The following is a 19,080-nucleotide window of genomic DNA, read 5'->3' on the forward strand; positions in this document are numbered from 1 at the left end:
GTGTTGTGACTTTCCACAGTTGTGCAGCTCTCAGCTGGGGAGATCTTTATTGTAGAACCCCAGCCTGCTTTGTGTTGAAGGGACCTTAAAGCTCCTCCAGCTCCAACCCCTGCCACGGGCAGGGACCCCTTCCACTGGAGCAGCTTGCTCCAAGCCCCTGTGTCCAACCTGGCCTTGAACACTGCCAGGGATGGGGCAGCCACAGCTTCTCTGGGCACCCTGGGCCAGCGCCTCAGCACCCTCACAGGGAAGAGCTTCTGCCTAAGAGCTCATCTCAGTCTCCCCTCGGGCAGGTTAAAGCCATTCCCCTTGGCCTGTCCCTACAGGCCCTTGTCCCAAGCCCCTCTCCAGGTTTCCTGCAGCCCCTTTAGGCACTGGAGCTGCTCTCAGGTCTCCTCTTCAGGAGCCTTCTCTTCTCCAGGCTGCCCCAGCCCAGCTCTCTCAGCCTGGCTCCAGCCAACACCCCAAGTCCTTCTCCTCAGGGCTGCTCCATCTGTTCTCCCCCAGCCTATGTCTGTGCTGGGCTTGCCCTGACCTGCTTCAGGACCTTTTACTTGGCCGTGTTGGACTTCATGAGCTTTGCCAGTAGATGACCGCTCTGCTGGCAAAAGGCTGTAAGCCTGGGTGCATGTCACAAGAAGCTACTGTGTGTGTCTGAGACGTGTGTTTGTGCATTGAGGCTGGAATTGGCTGTGTTTGAAAAGGGGAAAAAAACACTGGAAAAGCGGTTGCGAGCCGTGTATCCTGCTTCTCCTGCCTGCCCGTGTGTGGTGTGAGCATCCCAGGTGGAGGGTCCCTCCCTGAAGGAGAAGGACCGAAAATGGAGGGAGAAGATGTGGTTAAGAAGGAAAAATACTGCATTTTGAATGGCAGTGTTTGTGGTGGAATCTGTTTTGGTGAAAAGCTGCTTTTTGGGCAAATAGCCCAAAAGTTTATGGAAAAAAAACCCCAAACCCCAACCAGGCAGAGTTTTGGCTTTGTTTTGCTTTCTTCATGGGGAATTTGAGGAAAAAAATGAGAAGTCTCATAAGGAAAGTAACTGTCTCCCAGCCAGATCTCTTCTGTTTACTGTTCCTTGTGCTTGAGGCTTCACTAATTCTCTGTGTGTGCAGTTCGCAGGGGATTCTCTTTGCTTCCTCCCCCTCCTCTTAACTGCATGAGGTTATATTTGGTGGCGTCTTTTTGGGGGGTTATCCCTGTAAAATCTGTTGGACAATTTCTGTGGGATTCTGCACTCTGATCACTGGCTCTGTGCAGGCTTGGGGGCTTTTTTAAATCATAACCTTTATTTTTTCCTTTATGTATACTCAAAATTACTGGCAGCATTGGGCTTTCCAGCTGCTCTTTGGTGGTTGATGGAGGGACAGGAGCACTACCTGTCCTCACTGTCCCATAGATGCGTTGTTTCTGCGCCTTGTGTTATCCATCCTCCTCACCAGGGAAGTGGAAAAACCCCAAGCTACTCTACAGCATAACTTGTCTGTTGTGTAACACCTCTTACATTGGGCATATAGGCAGAGACATGTTATGAAAACTGTTTCATGCCTCAAGAATTTGATGATAATAAAGAGCATTTGCATTTCCGAAGTTCTCACTCAGCAGTGTCAAGTAGGGGGTTTTGGTTTTGTGTTTTAATGAAGAAACAACTCTTGGTTTTCATTAAAGGTTTGTGTCTTAGATAGAGCCAGGGAGAATCCTCTGCTTAACCAGAGCTATTTTAGTCTCCAGGTTTGCTTAAATAATAAGTTTAATTGTGTAGTAGTATTATTTTTCCCTCGCCTTATTTGTATATTCAGGTCTTTGTGTGGTTGTGCTCTCTTTTGATGTTTGCAGAAGTGCATTATCTTCATCTGTCTGGTTTGTGTTTGGTGTGCCACTAATTGACTCAATATCCTGTTTGTTGGAATGAAAGCATGCTCTATTATGGCATATTTTTCCCTGGTGTAAAACCTCACAGTTTTCGGGCCACCCTGTTGGGAAGGAAATTGTTGGTTGTGCTGTGGAAATGAAGCAGTCATGGTATTTTTCCTCAGGTGAGCAGGGTTTTAACTTGTAAATGAACTCTTAAAAACCCTACTGAAGGTGAGATCCTGCATCCTCCTTGCTTGGACACCACCTGCAAAGGGCTCACATGCGCTGTAGAGCGTTTTTGGGGTTGGTCATTGGGGGTCTCCACCTGAACCTCCTTGTTGCCGCAACCACAGTGGGAGAGGAGGGGACCTTGGTTGACCAGTGATGCTTCTCCAGGGTGCTGCAGAGAACAGAGACAGGCCCTTGTCTTTCATTTTCGGGTGAAGAGCTGCATTAGGAGCATGGGAAGGGCTCTCCTGGTCTGCCCCTGCCCAGGAGGGGTATCCCGAAATCACTGCTCAGCCTGAACAAGTGGAATTTGCCTGGACTTGGTCCTTCAGGGACCTGGCTCTGTCATCAGCTCAAAGATGAGCTTCATGGAGGGAATTTGGACTTGAGTGGGTGGAAGGCAAGAGCCCTCTTTGTGTCCTAAGTTGCTCTTTCCAGTAGAAAACTAAGGTTCCTAATGTGAGTTTAGCTTAATGTACACACAAGGATATAAATCTCTCTTGTTCTCTTAAGTCCCTGACTCTCTTGGCAGTAAATTTGGGAACCCAACACTGTCAACAAGGCAAAACGGAAAACTAGAAGCCAGACAGACCTTGGTTGTGTACGGTATTTTAAGTAACTGTAGGTACACGCTATGGAAATAATTAGGATTATTTGTTGTGTTGAAGGGAGGTATGTCACTGAGGTATTGTGTGCGCTGGCATTCCCTGCGCCTGCAAGATGGATTAGCAGCTGAGTTAACAGATGCAGTAGAGCTCAACTGAAAATAGTTCACTGTTGTTAAGCGTAGGTGAAAGGGCTTTGGTTTGGGTATCAAAGAGTGTGTTTTGACCGCTTGACAGGTTTGGAGGGAGGGGGAAAGGGAATTTCAATATTATAAGCTTGCTCTGTGAGTCTGGGGAGGTTTTCTGTGCCATTAGAGTAATCAGCAAAGAGCTGAAACGTGCATTGATTAATAACCCAAGTGGAAGCACAGGGGAAACAAGTGGCTTTAACATTAATAAGGCAAATAAACCATTTCTATAAAACGGTTGCTAATTGAGTGGGATGTTAAATACGCTGCACGCTGGCACATGCTGCCAGACTGTGGTACTTCCATAACCCTACCAGTCAGCTTTGGGAGCTGAGTGCACGTGTGGATGTCTTCTGGCTTAAAAAATCCTGGGTGCTTGGTAAAAAGGGATGCAGGAGGGGGTGAGCATCCTTGATGGGCGAATCAAGGACCAGGTCTTCCATGGCTGTGGAAGGGCTGGAGCTGCTGTGCCGGGCTGGAGCTGCTGTGCCAGGCTGGAAGGCGATGCTGGTTGCTGACTTCCACGGTGAGGACCTGGGTTTGGGTATGTGGGGGTGCTCTTTTGGTGCTTTTTGGGTTTGAGAGCACAATGGTAACGGCAAATGTTGGAGGAGGGAAGAAAGGAAAGCTCACTCAGGTTGTGTGGTGGTGGCCTTTAGGTTGGGAAATGATTTGCATTGGAAATGGCGTATATTATTTTGTGCCTGATGGGGATGGATGTAGGGAGGATGCTGCACAAAGCAATTCTTCTGGAAACATGCAGTAGAAACAGTGCTTTGGGCTGGAAATGGCACCGGGTGCTTGGCAGCATTGAGGAAGATACAGCTCCGAATGTCCCAGCCTGGTTTGACCTGCTCTGGCCAGAGGATACCAGCAGCACTGCATCATTTGCAGGATGTTTGCTTAGAAACTTCCCACTCTGCTCTTGGTGGGTGCATCACCTCCGTTAGCAGAACCTTAGTGCTGTTTTACATCTCTTCCTTTCTGGCATGCCGGGCTAAAAAGCAGTCCTTGAGGCAGCATGCACGCGTGACGGCTGGGGAGGAGGCAGTAGGGTCGCTTTGGATGTGTGGTGTACACCAGAGCTGGGTTATTTTTCTCCCTTTGGCGTTTGCAGCTTAGTATCATTTCAGATGGAAAGATGTATATGCCGAGACGCTTGCTATCTGCGTTTTTATAGTGCTCTTCATTAGCAGGTATGCTTCTCTTCTACAAGCAGCATAAGGAGTGGTTAGGATGACCCAGCCTTCCCTGGGGGACAGGGGCTGTTATGTTTGTACTGATCATCTGTAGGGTTACAGCAGCACCGAGCTCACAGTCCATTCCCAGAGATGCTGAGCATCCCCAGCTCATTTTGTAGCCAGGAAAACTGAGCTGGTTTTGGTATTTTGGGTGTAATTAAAGGTGATCGGATTGGATGGATGGTTCAGCAGCCTTGTCTGTCTCGATGACTCTGCTGGAGTCAATCACAAGCTCACGCTTCCCTTTCTTCTTCTCACCCCTTGTTAATCTGGGGCCGGAGCAGTGGAGCTGTGCTCAGGGGTGATGCTAGTGTTTCTTGTCATCTTTGTTGGGGGTTTTGTAAAGCCTCAGTAGCATGTCAATTATATATGATGGGTGGAAGCCTAATATTCTGTGATAATTAGAAGGCAAGTCTAGTGTGAAATCGGATTAGAGCCTGGCATTACAGTCCAGGATTCCTTTGGTAGTTGGTTCAGAGGAAGTCATAAAACTCTTAAAGATGACACAAGCCCATGTGTTCTATAGGGAAGAGGCAGAGCACAATGGTGGCACTGGTCCCCCAGCAGTGTTCAGCTCCTGCTCCTCCATCAGCCCAGCTTACCCAGCCTCTTAACTCGCATGGGAGCCCAGTCCAGCACTAACATCTTGGATGATAAACTACTTTTGGCTTGGTTACCAAGCTGCAGTGAAGGGCTAGACTGTGTAAAGGAGTCTAACCCCTGCCTCCCAGTAAAGAACTCCTGCTAGTTCTGCATCTAGGTATATATAGGTATATACCCTAAAATATGAACTTGGCCAAAGCAGGCTGGGAAGCCACATTAGACATCCAGAAACAACATCTGAAAAGGTCTTGGGAAATGGATGAAGAGAACTGCTTTTCAGGACCATTGAGCCCCTGAGTTTGCAGGGCACGCTTGCTCACTCGATGAGAACTTGTTTTCCAACACACTGCAAAATAGTTACTTGATTTGGAGGAAACTCTGTGCTCAGAGCCTGCTAAAAGCGGTGTTTCTGTAATGGCTTAAATCATAAGTTTGCAAGATTACCTTTCTGAGGGCATTTCCTTGGTTGTACCGATGGCAGCACTGTGTACCGTTGCATTTCTATCTTTAAACCTCCACCTCCGTTCCCCAGAGGTGTGCTGTGAACTGGCCAAGCTTCTTCCTTAATTTTGGTCCCTCCTTTTTCTCCCTGTATTCATCTGTAGTGTAAAATAGAGGAAAAGGCTCGCTGCAGCAGGCCATGGGAACGATCTGCTGCAAATCCATGGCAAGCTGCAGCCATGGTACGCACGTGTGGTAGATACTTGGAGTCGTTCTCTGCTACTTAAGCTCTTTTTGCCATGCAGCCCCTGATGTGATGATTGCACACCCTGCCAAACAATTCAATAAGAAGCCTAACTTGAAAGGAAGCTGTGGCAGGGTTGTGTTTTTGCTGTGCTCACATGGTGATAAATTACAAAAGCTGTTGAGTCTTTAACACTCAACAGTAGATGAAGAGTTGCCTTCTATGGGCATTGTTTGATGAGTTTTAACTCGGGAAGTAATTGTTGCCGAATGTGTCCTTGACAGTGAGCGCGCACCAGGAGGGTTCTTTACATAATGTACATAAGCATTAGGTCTCTGTTTCAGTGGAACTAAATAATCTGGTTTTCACTCCTTTTCCATAGAGGAGTTGGCTGGAAAAACAAAGAACGTTGTCTTTGGTCTTGGCTCTGGATCAGTGTTTTCTGTGTGTGACTGGTCCGTGCTCACGTGGGCCATTGGCAGTGGCTGCTTCATGGTTTTCATTCCCCTGCACGCCATGGTTGTAGCACTTTGTGTTTTGAAGCTGTTTGACACCGTGCTTTGGGATCTGTCCTTGGAGGCATGAACAGTTCCCAACACAACCGCTCACCAGAGGAGCATGTGATGGATCCATCACCCGGGCAGGTGATGGGATGTTGTGTTGCTCGCCCTGCAAACTCGGGCATGGGATGAGCCCTGTGGATGGATGCTGACTCTGTTAACTGATGTAAAACAAAGGCTAGACATGACTTCTCACAGGCTGTGTCAGTGCCTGTTGCTTTGCTAAAGTGAGGATGTATCCTTAGGGATGTGGAGGTGCTAAGGACAACCCTTCCTGTGGGAAAACTGGAGCCCCAGTGTCTTTGAGTGGCTTTCCATTGCTGTCTCCCACTGTGGCGTAAGAAAATGGCAAGAAAAGCAGCCCACAGCCCTAAACGCTCTGGTTTTTAACACCGGGTAACAGAGTGCATCTTCTATGATTAGCACTGAGTAGCCAGAGCTCCTGGGCTCCAGACAGAGCTAATTCTTGATCACGAGCCAAGACCACATAGTGCTGACATGACTGAGAAATATCTTCCATAATTAGATTGCTTGGTCATTCATTTTTGAATGTCTGAGTTGCATTTTGGAGCAGAATTTCTTAATGATCAACCAAATGGGATCTGTGCAAGCTTGGTTTACTGTCAGTAGTGCTCTCTTGGCTTGGCTTTGCATGTGTGTCCTGGGGAGGCACCATGCAAATCAGGGAGGAGGGGGATCAAAGAGAAAGGATTTAGTTTGTAACATTAGGTGCCTGGTAACGTTAGTTTAATGGTATAAATAGATATAAAACTGTTATTTGTTTTTGTGAAGTGCATTGGGCTTGTATGTTTTTTGCCATAAATAAATGGAGTAGTTGTTAAAAACAATTGTTTTAGGGAGCCCAGTGAAGAACTTGAGAAGTTGCCAGTGTAATGAGTGTAACCTGCTGTCAGTAGGTTTGAATTTGCCAAGTAGGGTAGAGGCTTACCACTCAAACACAAAAGAATGGGAAGTATGTGAGTTTAACCATCAAAGGCAGGCGTACGTCATGGAAATAGGACTGAATCTGTGAAATGTATTTCCAGCATACTCCCCCCATAAGAAATACAGGAAAAAATCAACCCCAAACCATTACAAGAGCTTTGAAATGGAATTATTTTGACACCTCAAAACTAGCTGCCACTCTAGCTGAAGTTATGACTCCAGTGCTCTTTGTTTCCCATTGTGTCAAAGAGCCGTAGTCTTGTACTGAAATAAAGCTATGGTGCTTGGGCATTTTCCTTTTGTAACGCTTGCTAGTAAGGCAGGCTCATTCCAGGTACGTTCCAGGATGGATTTGGTGGTCAGGCTGTGAAAATCTGCTTCTTCCTCTCTTAATGCCTTGTCAAGCTAAATGGAGCCACGTCCCTCGGTGCTTCTCCCCTTAATGCATTTGCTGCTGGAGGTGCTCCTCTGAGGTGGAAAGAAATAGTATCCATGGAAGGAAAATGTGTCCGTAAGGAGATTGTGAGCTTTTTCTGTGTTTTCTGAAGGCTGTGCCCAAGTGGTGCTGTTTCCTGTAACAGACCCTGAGCTTTCTGTAACTCAAGAGCAGCGGATGGTCTTGTGCCATAAATCAGCTGTGGCAGAGTTATCTGTTGGTCAAAGTCTCTGTAACACCAGGGAAAACAAACAAACCCCATAGCACAAGAGGAAAATAGATTTAGGAGGAGAGGTTCTTAGGAATTCTATCTATAGATATATTTATAGATATAACAGTACATATAGTGTATTTTAAAATGGTCCTTAAGTGTTTGAAAGGAGTGATACCAGTATTTCTGGGCTGGAAAGTGATGCAAAGTGATGCAGAGGTTCCATAGCTGAGTAAATGATGTTGGTATGAGGTCTGGCACAAGGCAGGCAGAGAAGTAACTGTTAGGCATGGGTAGGCTTTGATTTGCACTGTGCAAAACCTGCTTTTGTTTCTCTAAACCCACTTTTGATGCTCTTTAGTAAGTGTACGATTCACGGCTCTGTTGAGAAGAGGTGGTTTGCTTTGCATTTGCCATGAGTCCCTGAATCTTGGTGGTGGTTGTTGGTGGCTTTCAGGGTGTGAGCAGGTAGGGAAGAGCCTTTGCTCCTCCATCTGCTTCTTCAGGATGGAGGATAAGGTTTGGCAGCGGGGTGTGAAATGGGAGAGAAGGCAGCAGCTTACATGTAGGCTGTGTCTTTTAAAATACCATCTGACTTGGAAGGATGCATTTCTCATGTTAACTGCTTGTTTTGATCGGATCTTCAGAGTTGACAATGATTTGCACAGTTTGCCCAAGATTGAATGAGTTTAGTGTCAGCCCATGGTGGTGCTGCTGCTTTGTGGGACCCACCAGAGAAGCTGGAGCTGAGGATTGCAATGGAAAGAGTTTATCTTGGCCCACCAAATTCGACGGCAGCATTTTGTTGGTGGTGCTAGAAGCAGCTTCATCCCACACTGCAGCAAGATGCTTTAAAAGCAAATTATGTGGGGCCAGATCCTGTGTCCAGATTGCCTGTGAAAGTTTGAAATGGAGCTCTGGTAGATAACTGAAGCACTTGATGATGGCTCTGACCAAGCCATCTTGGGCCAGATAACTCTTAGGAGAGAATCATCCTTCAGGGTGAAGGAAGAAAAATCTGTTCGAATTTTCCAAAACCAGCCCCTGGTTTCACGCAGGATGATGACAGAAAACTGTCAAATTGGGAGCTGGGAAAGATAATGCTTTTTAATGAGCTGTAGCATAAACCAGGTGTGTTTTAGTATTGGCGATAACTGTGCTTCTGAGAGGTGACTCCTCCTGTGGTAATTGGCAGTGAAGGAAAAAGGATTTATCTGTACAGAAAGGACTGCTGGCATTGATATTGTGTTGAGTGCAAACTGAGTGAATTGGAAGTAATTAAAATACTCAGCAAAAATTTCATGGAGGATATCGAAGAATATAGAGGTCAATTTGCTGGATCTTCAAATTACACTGTGTGAGATGAGTATGCGTTTATTCCATTTATGAACTGAATAAATAGGAGTCCCCTTTTTAATGTTCTTGCAGAAAGATCAGGTCATATTTATGTGTGTTGCTATAAGGTTCTTCTACAGAACCAGGTTTTGATACACTCGGTGCAGGGCTCGCAGTGAGGGGCGGTCTCCTCAGAAGGGGATGGTGCTGTGGGTCCTCGCTCCCCCTGCCTCACAAGCTGACCTCTTTGCATAGAGAATCCTTCTAATTCTAGGGTATTTTCTTCCCTGCTTTTCAGGTGACCATTTGAAAGTTTGCTCACAAGGCTACACGTGCTGCTCCCAAGAGATGGAGGAGAAGTACAGCCAGCAGAGTAAACACGACTTCAGGAACGCCGTTGTAGAGCTCAGCAATCACCTGCAAACCATGTTCAGTTCCCGCTACAAGAAGTTTGATGGTAAGTGCGGAGACCTTGAACTTGCTTTCCTTGGGATCAGATGTAAGAAAACCCTCATCCTGTTGTTGCCTGTGCAGTCGTTGTGCTCTGCCTCCCCTTTCGCTGGGAAAGTTCATGACTTGTGGCTCGGAGGGCAGAGCATGCCTTGTTTTGCAATCCCATGAGAGAGGAGTATTTGCTGATTATGGCTCTTTGTTTCCCAAAGATCTTTCCTTCTGATTAATCTCTTGAAAAACCATTTCGCTCTTAATGTAAGCTCGCAGTGAGTTTTGTTGGTACATCCCTGCAGTGTGTGTAATTGTAACGTGCACATCTGGCAGCCCCGATCCACAAAAATGCTGATCTTTCCCAGCATGTTATGAACCAGCAGGATTTGTATCCATCTCACATAGCCTTTGGGGCTCAGCAGAGCAGCAGATTAAGTACAGAGCTGGTTTTGTGAGGAGGCCAAGGGTTCAAGTGTGATGCAGGGTCAGAAGGAAAATGAACAAAGTCTTTGCTGAGTTCCCATCCTTTGACTGGCATTTACTGCTGGCTGATAAGCAAATGCCTAGTCCCAGTATTGTCCTCTGATCCACAGCAGTATCTGGTCAGACTGGGTCTCCATAGAGCTTGCACCCATCTGAGGTCTGTGCAGCATCTCTTGGTTTTGCTGCTCAGCTCCTGATTGTGGCAGTTCCTGTGGTGTCCCCGGGCACTGCAGCCCCAGCACCTTGGCATCCCCCCGAAGGAGGAGCAGAGCATCAGGCTCCTGCCTGGGTTGTCCTCATTGGCTGGGGGATGAGGTGGCACCCACTTGCACATGGCAGTACCTGACAAGTCAGGTGGACTGGGTTGCTGAGATTGTTCTGCTTGTACATCGTCATCGTCGTCTGGTGGTAGAGGGAGATGCTACCACACAGCGCCTCTGGGCATTCTTCTCCCTTGTTCAGTCATTAGTACAACATGGATTTTTCTATTAATATTGCAAAGTCTGTGCTTTGAAACCTCTCAGAGACCCCCTCTACCCAATTGCAGCAGGTAGCAGCCTCTTTCTTTCGAAAGGGTAAGTAAAAAAGTCTCTGGGTATGAAATTGCAGTGAGTCACAGTGGAGTGATGCAATCGTCTTGATAGCATCTAAATCTGCTAGCTAAATATTTCCCTCTTAACCTCTGTTGTCTCTACCTGCTGGTACACCAAAGGGGTGATATAGAGAAAACCAAAGTGTCTAGACTTGCAAGCTTATTAAATGCAGAACAAGACACTTAATGAAATCCAGCCCACAGATAAGCCCTTTCAAAGAGACCAGAGGAGCAGCATCTGCTTCACCTTAAATGAACGACGAAGCTTTTTGAAATGCTACCTTGAAAACAAAGCATGCATGCAGGGTGCAGTGTCTTAGCAGCCCTGACGTGGTGCAGACACACTGTGAGGTGTGGCTGCCTGTTTGTAGGGCGAGAGATGGCTGCAGGGCTGCGTTTTGTTTTCTGTCTGCCCCTCGCAGCGTTCCCTGTGCCGGTCTTACCCTGATCTTGGCCCTGGGAGTCCTTGAGAGGCAAATCCGGAAGGGGATGGTGTGATCCTATTCCCAGGAGCTGAATTTACTGGGCCCAGCCTGTCCCTGCAGGGAGTTTCTCTGCCCTGTACAAAACTAATGAAGGAGAATTAACAACCTCCTCAACCTAGTCCCAAAGCCTGATGGCTCCGTCTTTGAACATTTGCTAATATCAGGTCTAAATCTTCATTTGCTGCAGACAAAGCTGATTTAGGGAGTTTTTAATCTTACCTGGGCTGGAAGCAGAGATTAACTGATTACTGTCCTCCATCATTTACCTCTTGGAAGACTGAATCATGCCTGCTTCTCTCCTTCCAGCCCAGTCACCTGGAGGCTGAAGGCACACCTCCTTCAGCAGTCATGCTGGTGGCTGGGCAGGTTGAGGAGTCTTCCCTCTGAGGTCAGACTCTTCCATAGCAGCTTTGGAGTGCCCAGCCCTGGGTAGTTGTGCTTGTTTAAGAGCCTCCTGTTGAGTGATCAGCTGCTTTTGGTGTGGTGTTTCCTTCCCTCAGTCCTGGTAGTTGGTCATCAGGTCAACCGTGGTCAATTCTGCCGTGCACATTTGGGTTCTCCTTGTTGAATGTAATTCTTCCCACACTGCTTGGTGTAACGTGCTCAGACTCCAGGAAGGAGTGCGTTACAGCTGTGTAGAGGGGCTGAGCAGGCAAGACGAGTTATTGCAGAGACCAAATTCTATTCCATGAACTGGTCACTCAGCAAGTGGGATGAACACTCCTCTTGCAGGCCAGCACATCCCCATGCTGCCAAGAGACTCTCCAGGATGCAGCTCAAGCAGCAAACTGCATCCTCCAGCTCTTTGGGAGTGTTTGTTGTGGGTTCTCTGGCTGTTAATCTCTCAGCCTTGACATTGAGGTCGAGAGGAGAGGCAAAACCGTGCTGCCTCTGTTATATGCTTGACCTTTGCAGCAGTTGCCGCTGCGGAAGGACAGTTGAAGTCCTTTGGGTGGAGGCTGGGATGCCCTGTGGCTTTTGGAGTGTTTGAATCAGCTGTTGCTGGAGCGCTGTGTGCCGTTGGAGCCGTTGCCAGAATTGCTCTGCTCTGACACCAAAGCCATACAGAAATGGATTATCTCCTCTTAATTGGGAGCATGGAACAAGCTACTGATTATCCATCCCCATAGGGCTGACCAGAAGTCATTTCGGCTCCTAATGCGTAATGTGACAGCGTCAGATCCTCCTCTGTGTGTTTGGTTTGCAGACACTGAAGCTTTGGAGTCCGATATCTTATGTATCCTGTGTAAATATTTGCTTACAGTACAGCTGTGTGTGCTTCTGGGGGTTTCTCCTGTTGTAATTTAAACCACTAGCCTGATTCTAGGGTAGCAGTAAGGTATATAGATATAGCGTCAGCAGTAAGGAGAAGGCTTTTCTGTTATAAAGAAAAGCACTTTGAGACTTGTTGGGTTCCCCACTGCGAGATGTTTTTAGAAGCGAGCATCTGCTGGGTTTTATGGTGTACATGATCTCAGGTATGTTTGTGGGCTTCACTGAGAAATTACTGGGTGAGATTCTCTGGCCACGTAAGCATCTCCATCTGATGACGAGAGCCCTGGGAAAGCCACAGAGCTGTGTGACTGTGGTGACATCTCATGCCACAGAAGCAGCTACAACAGTCAGGGCTTGAAACGTACCCCACGCACCACACTTCTTGGTTTGGGGTTTTTTTCCCCTTTGACTTGTCTCATCTTCATCAGGCAGTGCCCTCCCCTTTCCTCTCCCAGATTAATAACATCGGTAGGATTAACGGTGACATTAAGGCTGCATAAATGCTCGGTCCCATTTATTAAACTCGAACTTTCACCTCTTTTGCCCTTTCAGGCTGAAGTTTTCCATGCCAGGGGCTGTGCTGGCCAAGCAGTGCTTTGGGGAAATGGCTCAGCTGTTTTGAGGAATTGAAGCAGGGACAGGACATAGCCCATGACTCTTCCGCAGCGTTTCCGCTGTTCTGTTGCTTCCTAGATAAGATTTCTTAGGGTTTTTTTCTTATTAAAGACACCTCCTGGATCTCTTGGAACACAACTGTTGTGCCAGGCCTTTTGTGGGAGGAGAAATGGTCTGTTTTGTAGGCTGGTTGTGGAGTGATTGGGAAGGCAGAGCCCAAGCCCTGGTGAGCAGAGGAACTGCTGAGTCCAGTGGCTGCTCATTCCCTGCTCCTGTGTTTTACAAGGGCTTTTGATGCTGCACTTAACCCAGGTCTTGTCCCTCTCTTCTGTGCACTCTGGATTTAGGAAAGGCAAGCGAGCTTCTGCAACCCTTGTTGTATGGGATATGTACAGGAGCTGAATGTGAGCTGGTTTGGCAATAGTTTTTAGTGTTCCCAATGCCCAAGCGACAGCAGGGTTTGTACAAAACCATACAGCTTGAGCCAGCACGTGGAAAGCTATTGAATGCCAAGAGTCTTGTTTCTGATCTGCTCACCCTGACTTTTCCATTAGCATTTAAGATAAAGCAAATACGGAAGTGTAAAACGAAACCCCATCAGGACGGTGAGCGGAACGAAACCAAATCCAAGCAGTGGGAGCAGCCAGGGGTTCCCAAGACTGTGGTGCACCCACCCCTGTTCTGTGCGGGGACCAGGCAGAGGGCCTGGAAGGGACCCCTGTCCATGGGCCCCGTGTTCGTGTTGGGCACAGTGGCCACAAATCAAATAGGTATAAAGCACAGTCATGCCGTGCATCTTTAGAGCATCCCCTTTAAATGGTGCCCTTTATCTTTGACTATGAGTGCTGTGTTACTCCTGGGTGTATGAATTGCTTCCACTACTGGCATGTGGCTGCGTCTCAGTCACTGGTCATGGGGGGCATTGGCCAAATACCATCAAGCTGCTGAAACTGGGGAACAAAACCCCTCCAGAACCTCATTTCTGAGTGTAATTTTTGTTGTTCAGATAACCCCTGGCTTCCAGCTGCTGCCTCCAGGTAGGAGTTAGCAGGGAGGTGTGCCGGGACAGTGGGACACAGAGCAGGGAAGTATTAATAACTGGGAATGAGGCAGAAGGGACCAGGGAAAGCTTTTTGTGGTCTCCTCTCTGCAGGCAGTGCGGAGGCAAACGGTGACAGACGAGCCCCGCAGGTGCCCAGCCTGCTGCTCCTATAGTTAGAATTTGGCAGAGCATTGGGCACTCTGCCTCACCAAAATAACTGCCCTTTGGGGACCTTCATCTAACATTAACTTATGGATTGGAAACTGCCTGCAAGAGCAGAGACCTGGGGCCTCATCCTGCTCTTGTGCCGGAGCACCCCGTGTCCGTGGCACCCAGCACGGAGGGGTTGATTCTGACCTCTGCAGGTAAATCACAGAATCCCAGACTGGTTTGTGTTGGAAGAGACCTTAAAGCTCCTCCAGCTCCAACCCCTGCCACGGGCAGGGACCCCTTCCACTGGAGCAGCTTGCTCCAAGCCCCTGTGTCCAACCTGGCCTTGAACACTGCCAGGGATGGGGCAGCCACAGCTTCTCCAAGCACAAGGACACTGAGAGTGGAGACCTGGTGGACCTTTGATGCTTGCTGTGTGCTGTTCCTGCTCCTGAATCAATCTGTGTTGTGGAGAGAGCTCTGCCATTACAACCCAGCCTCTGGTGTGCATGCTGATGACAACTGCATCACTAACATAGAAATAATAGAGTGGTTTTGTCTATCTGCTGCTGCTCATGTCTAAATGAAGGCACAGCCTTGTTCTTCCCTCTCCAGGCACCAAACCTCATACCAACCAGGACAGAAAATGATGAGAAGATCCCTAAAATGTTATAGAAGAAGCAATTGCTGAGATCTCGTCCTTCAGGCTTGGGGTCAGACCTGTGTTTAGCCGGGGTAGGGATGGGGTGGTTTAGAAGCAGGAGGGAGCAACCACCAACACACTTCCTTTAGTAAATCCCACTTGTGGGCTTTTGTTTGTGCTTTCCCACTCTCTGCAGCAATAATGAAGCACATTGTCTGCTGTCTGCGCCTGGAAGTTTGTCTATTCTTTGTTTTCGTTTAAGTGGCTCCTCTCCATCTGGAGGTTTTTAAGGAGGTTCATAAACCACTGTGAGTTTTAGCCCTGTTCGTTGAGAAGGGTGATGCTTATGCAACAGTGGTGGGGAGCAGGCTGCTGGTTTGGAAGATGCGGGAAGATCCTGAGGTCAGGTTATCTCAGGAGGAGGAGATCTCAAAGGAGGATGGGGGGGGGCTCCTGCCCTGTAGGTTTGGGAGGGGGATGAAGGAAACCAAAGTCTAGATTTTGTAACTGGGCAAAGACTTCAGCAGTGGGCAAACCCACTTTGTGTATGGGCTTGGAGGGATCAGTGTTCTGCCGTCTCAGGTCCAAGCTGTTCAGATCACTGGTCAACTGCTCTTTTGGGTTATTTTGTTCCAAAAGCAGCGGTGAGGGCAGCTTGCTTTACACACGGCTACAGGAAACGTGCTTGGTGCTATCTGGTTACTAATTGCTGTCAACCAGTCAATGAGCCATTGTTTGTCTGTTTAAAATTAACTCTCTCTTCCTCTTCCCTGCACATAGGAGCTGCCTCTATATGCAGCCTGTGTGCAAGCTGGGATTGCTTGTGTAGTCCTGGGATCCCCTGGATGATGCCTTTTGAGTTGGCGGTGGTTTGGGCTCTTGCAGTAGGCTTGGTGATAACCCACCAGTGCAGAGCTGGAGTGATTGCGTTAGTGTTAAATGCACTGTAATGTCTTAGCGTTTGGCTGTTTGCATGCTGGATGTACAAATAAGAGAGGTGGCCCTAGCTACAGGAGCTCTCTGTGCGAATGTGAGGGGATGAGGGGAACTGAGGAAACGGGAGCAAGGAAGCCCCACTGTTCAGGAGCACAGGTTCTCCTCAAGCTCTTCAACAGCAGTAGGAAGGGAGGCTTGGAGAAATACATATGTGTGAAATGTCTTACTGAGTGTCCCAGAAAGCTCCTCTGAATTGGGGATATGCAGGAGGCAACCTGAAGGGACTCACTTTCAGGTTTTGCAGGTGATGTTCGCTGTTTAGGGTGGGAATTTGGTGTGTTATGGATGCAGGTCAGCAGGCTAAAGCAGCTGAGGGACAATCCATGTGTTTGAAAAGTCAGTTGAGATGGAGGAATGGGTGCAGTGAAAATCAGACATGGGGGAGTGGAGGCGCAAGCGAGCAAACAGAGGGAAAAGAAGCAGCAGCAGGGGAGGTGCATTGGGGAAGTTGAGTAGTGGTTGTGAGGAGGAGTATGGAAGAGCTGGGAATGATGAACCTGCTGGAGAAACCCACTATAGCTGACCCAGAACAGGATGTGTGAGTAGTGATGGTGCCTGGAAACAGAGATGAGGAGGCTGCGAAGTCGGCTCATCCCGCTATGTGGGATGCGGGATGGACCAGGAGGGGACCAAGGGCATTTCTGTTGTCACCGCTTTCCTAATTTGTGGAATGCCTGCTATGTGCAACAGCATGCAATGTGCTGCTTCTTGAACCACAGACAGCAAACTCCGCACTGTTTTCCCCTCCCCTTTCGTTGGTTCTTACTCTTCTCATGAGCTTGGTCTCAGTGTGATGGTGATGATCTCGCTCTGTGTGTTATCTTCTGCCCTGCTCTTTTGGGGTCCTGCCAACCTCAGTGTGCAGATGAAGATTATTATAGTCTTGGGCCCTCCAGAAACAACAAGTTCTAGAAATCCTGTTTTTTAGTGGTTGGGATGTTTCCTCCTATGAGGCTGCAGCCCAATGGTTGTTATTGTCTTGAAACCTTTCACTGATCAGGCAAAGTCTGGAGAGATGCTGTTTTCCCTCCCACCTCTCTGTGGAGTTCACATGTTGGGGCTGTTGCTGCGACACTGGCATGATTTAAGCCTGTACTTCTTCAAACTGTGTGGATGAGTTCTTCCCATGTCAGTAAGTGCTAACACATGTTTGAAAACAGGACAGAGAAACAGCTTGTGGATTCGCCCTGCCCTTCCTGAGTTCATATTCAATAAATGTGTTAACACTGCGTATGCATGGGTTTCTCAACGCTTCCGGAAGAAGGTTGTTAAGCCATGGTTTGTTTTTCCCTGGTGGGAATTACAAATGCAGTATATGCAATAGAGGAAATGAAGGCATATTCAAAATAATGAGGCACACTTTTCCTTTGGAGTCAGTGGCACGGCTCCGGGTGGCTTCACCTTTGAGGTGAGAAGAGCTGTGAAACATCTGTCTCCTTCCCTCCACATCCCTTTTATCTGTCTGGATTGGGTTTTGCTCCGCATGGTAGGAGCCAGCTGCAGGGTGGAGTTTGCATCCACACAGCGAAGGCGCTGGGATCATAGAATCAACTGGGTTGGAAAAGACCTTTCAGATCATCAAGTCCAACCATTACCTCAGTGGTGCCAAGACCACCACTAAACCCTATCACTGAGGGCCTCATCTACACAGGTTTTGGGATGGTGCCTTCAGGGCTGTGGCTCAGGCAAGAGCATTCGTCTGGGAACATGAATTTGCTGTTGTGGATGTGCTATGAAAAAACCATTTAATGAGAAAATGTAATTAATCTCTGGCAGGGTTCTGTACACACTAGAAAGCATAATTGTCTATGCAGACAAGCAAATTAAAGGTTTTGGTAAGACAGACAGTCCTTAATGACCCATAATCTGGAAAGCATATTAAGAGGATACCTGAAAAGCTGGGTGGCAAATTAGCTGAAACTAATTAATTGTGTCTTTAAAAAGCCCCTCTTCGTGCTTGAGCTTGGGTTTTGTGTTTTAAGGTGTGTTTGGTAATCGCACATTTACCTGGTGTCTATGTAGTTACTTTGGAAACCTCAAGCAGAATAAGGCCGGTTGAAAACTCCGTTCTAAATTAAGCAGACCTGGTGCATGGGAAATGTAGCTTATCCAGTGGCTTTGGGGAGCAGAAGGGTGCATGGTGGACCTGGTCTCCTTTTGGAGGGGCACCAGCACATCCAAACATGGCCAGCGGATGGGCCTCTGTAGAGAGTGCACTGGCTCAACAGCCTGGCTGAGTAAGACCCTTTGGGAGTCTTGGGTAAGGCTCTGCCTTTTCCCCACCTCAGTTAAGGTTTCCTCTGCGCTATGAAGTGGGTTTTTTTGGTGCTGAGCCCTGGGTCGCTTGGGGTTTGTCTCTTTGCAGTTGCTGAAGAGGAGCAAGCGGGGTCCTGTGGAGCATTCCTGAAGATCAGGAAATGCAAGGCAAAACTGTGCGTCCTATGGTGGTTAGCTGTGGATCCAGCCTGGGGCTTGGCTGGAGGGGTAAAGGACATGAGGGCTGTGGTCCTGCCGAGGGACAGCTGAGGGACAGCCGGTGGTGGCAGGAGGCAGCTCAGGCCAGGCGGTTTTGCTGCTTCTTCCTTTGTCACCAGCATGCATAGGGAAATGCCAAACCTGCCTTTTAATGAAGGTGACTGTGCCCCTCGATGTGGTCATCTAATTTCCAGGAGCTGCCTTTGATGGAGGTAGAACTGTGCCTTCCAGCAGCAGGCTCTCCTCATCAAAAGCCCTCTTGTATGATAACCCCACTCTTAAGGTACCTGAAAACGTTATCAATGGGAAAACGTTGCATCCCTTCTTACTTGGATGCTATTTTCAGATGAGACCTTTGGATCCAATATAAAAAAGTACTGGGTACAGAAGTGGAAGGGAGTGGATGTGTTGTCTGGAGGTGGGATTTGCCCTGTGCCTTGCAGTGGGTGGAGTAGTTGTGTGTAAGTAGCTTGTGTATCCACAGTATGGAAGAAAGAGTGTTTTGAGTTATTCTGGCAGTGGATGCTGATGTCATGTGGAAGCACCTCGGGGAGGTGCGGTGCTCTCCTGCACTGGGTTACTGGCAGGGCTGCTCTGCCCTTAAGCTGTAAACAGGTAGTACAACTTATTACCTGGAAAAAGAGGAAATTGCCAAGTAACTACAGTTATGTTTCCCACTGTGCTCTTTTATGGAAGTTGTTTTGTTGTTGTTTGGTTTGGTTTTTCCAGAACTCTTACTGCAGGAATACAATGTCACATCCAGTCTTACAGTTTCATGATACAGAATCCCAGCCTGGTTTGTGTTGGAAGGGACCTTAAAGCTCCTCCAGCTCCAACCCCTGCCACGGGCAGGGACACCTTCCACTGGAGCAGGTTGCTCCAAGCCCCTGTGTCCAACCTGGCCTTGAACACTGCCAGGGATGGAGCAGCCCCAACTTCCTTGGGCAGCCCCTTCAGTGCTGGGCATTGAAATTCTACCCTGAAATCAAACC

At 48.1% G+C, this 19,080-nt stretch overlaps 1 protein-coding gene across 1 annotated transcript in view; it reads left to right on the forward strand.

The window, feature by feature from the left end:
* The window catches only part of GPC4 (glypican 4), a gene marked incomplete at its 5' end in the record, with an annotated part of 64,398 nt that overhangs the window by 19,441 nt on the left and 25,877 nt on the right, over nt 1-19,080 (forward strand). The window contains 1 exon segment of the mRNA XM_080624897.1: nt 9,187-9,345. Within this exon segment, the coding sequence (XP_080481023.1) occupies nt 9,187-9,345 (159 nt within the window).

The sequence above is a fragment of the Psittacula echo genome (genome assembly GCF_963264785.1).
Source record: "Psittacula echo genome assembly, chromosome: 8".
In the NCBI taxonomy this organism is placed as follows: Eukaryota; Metazoa; Chordata; class Aves; order Psittaciformes; family Psittacidae; genus Psittacula; species Psittacula echo.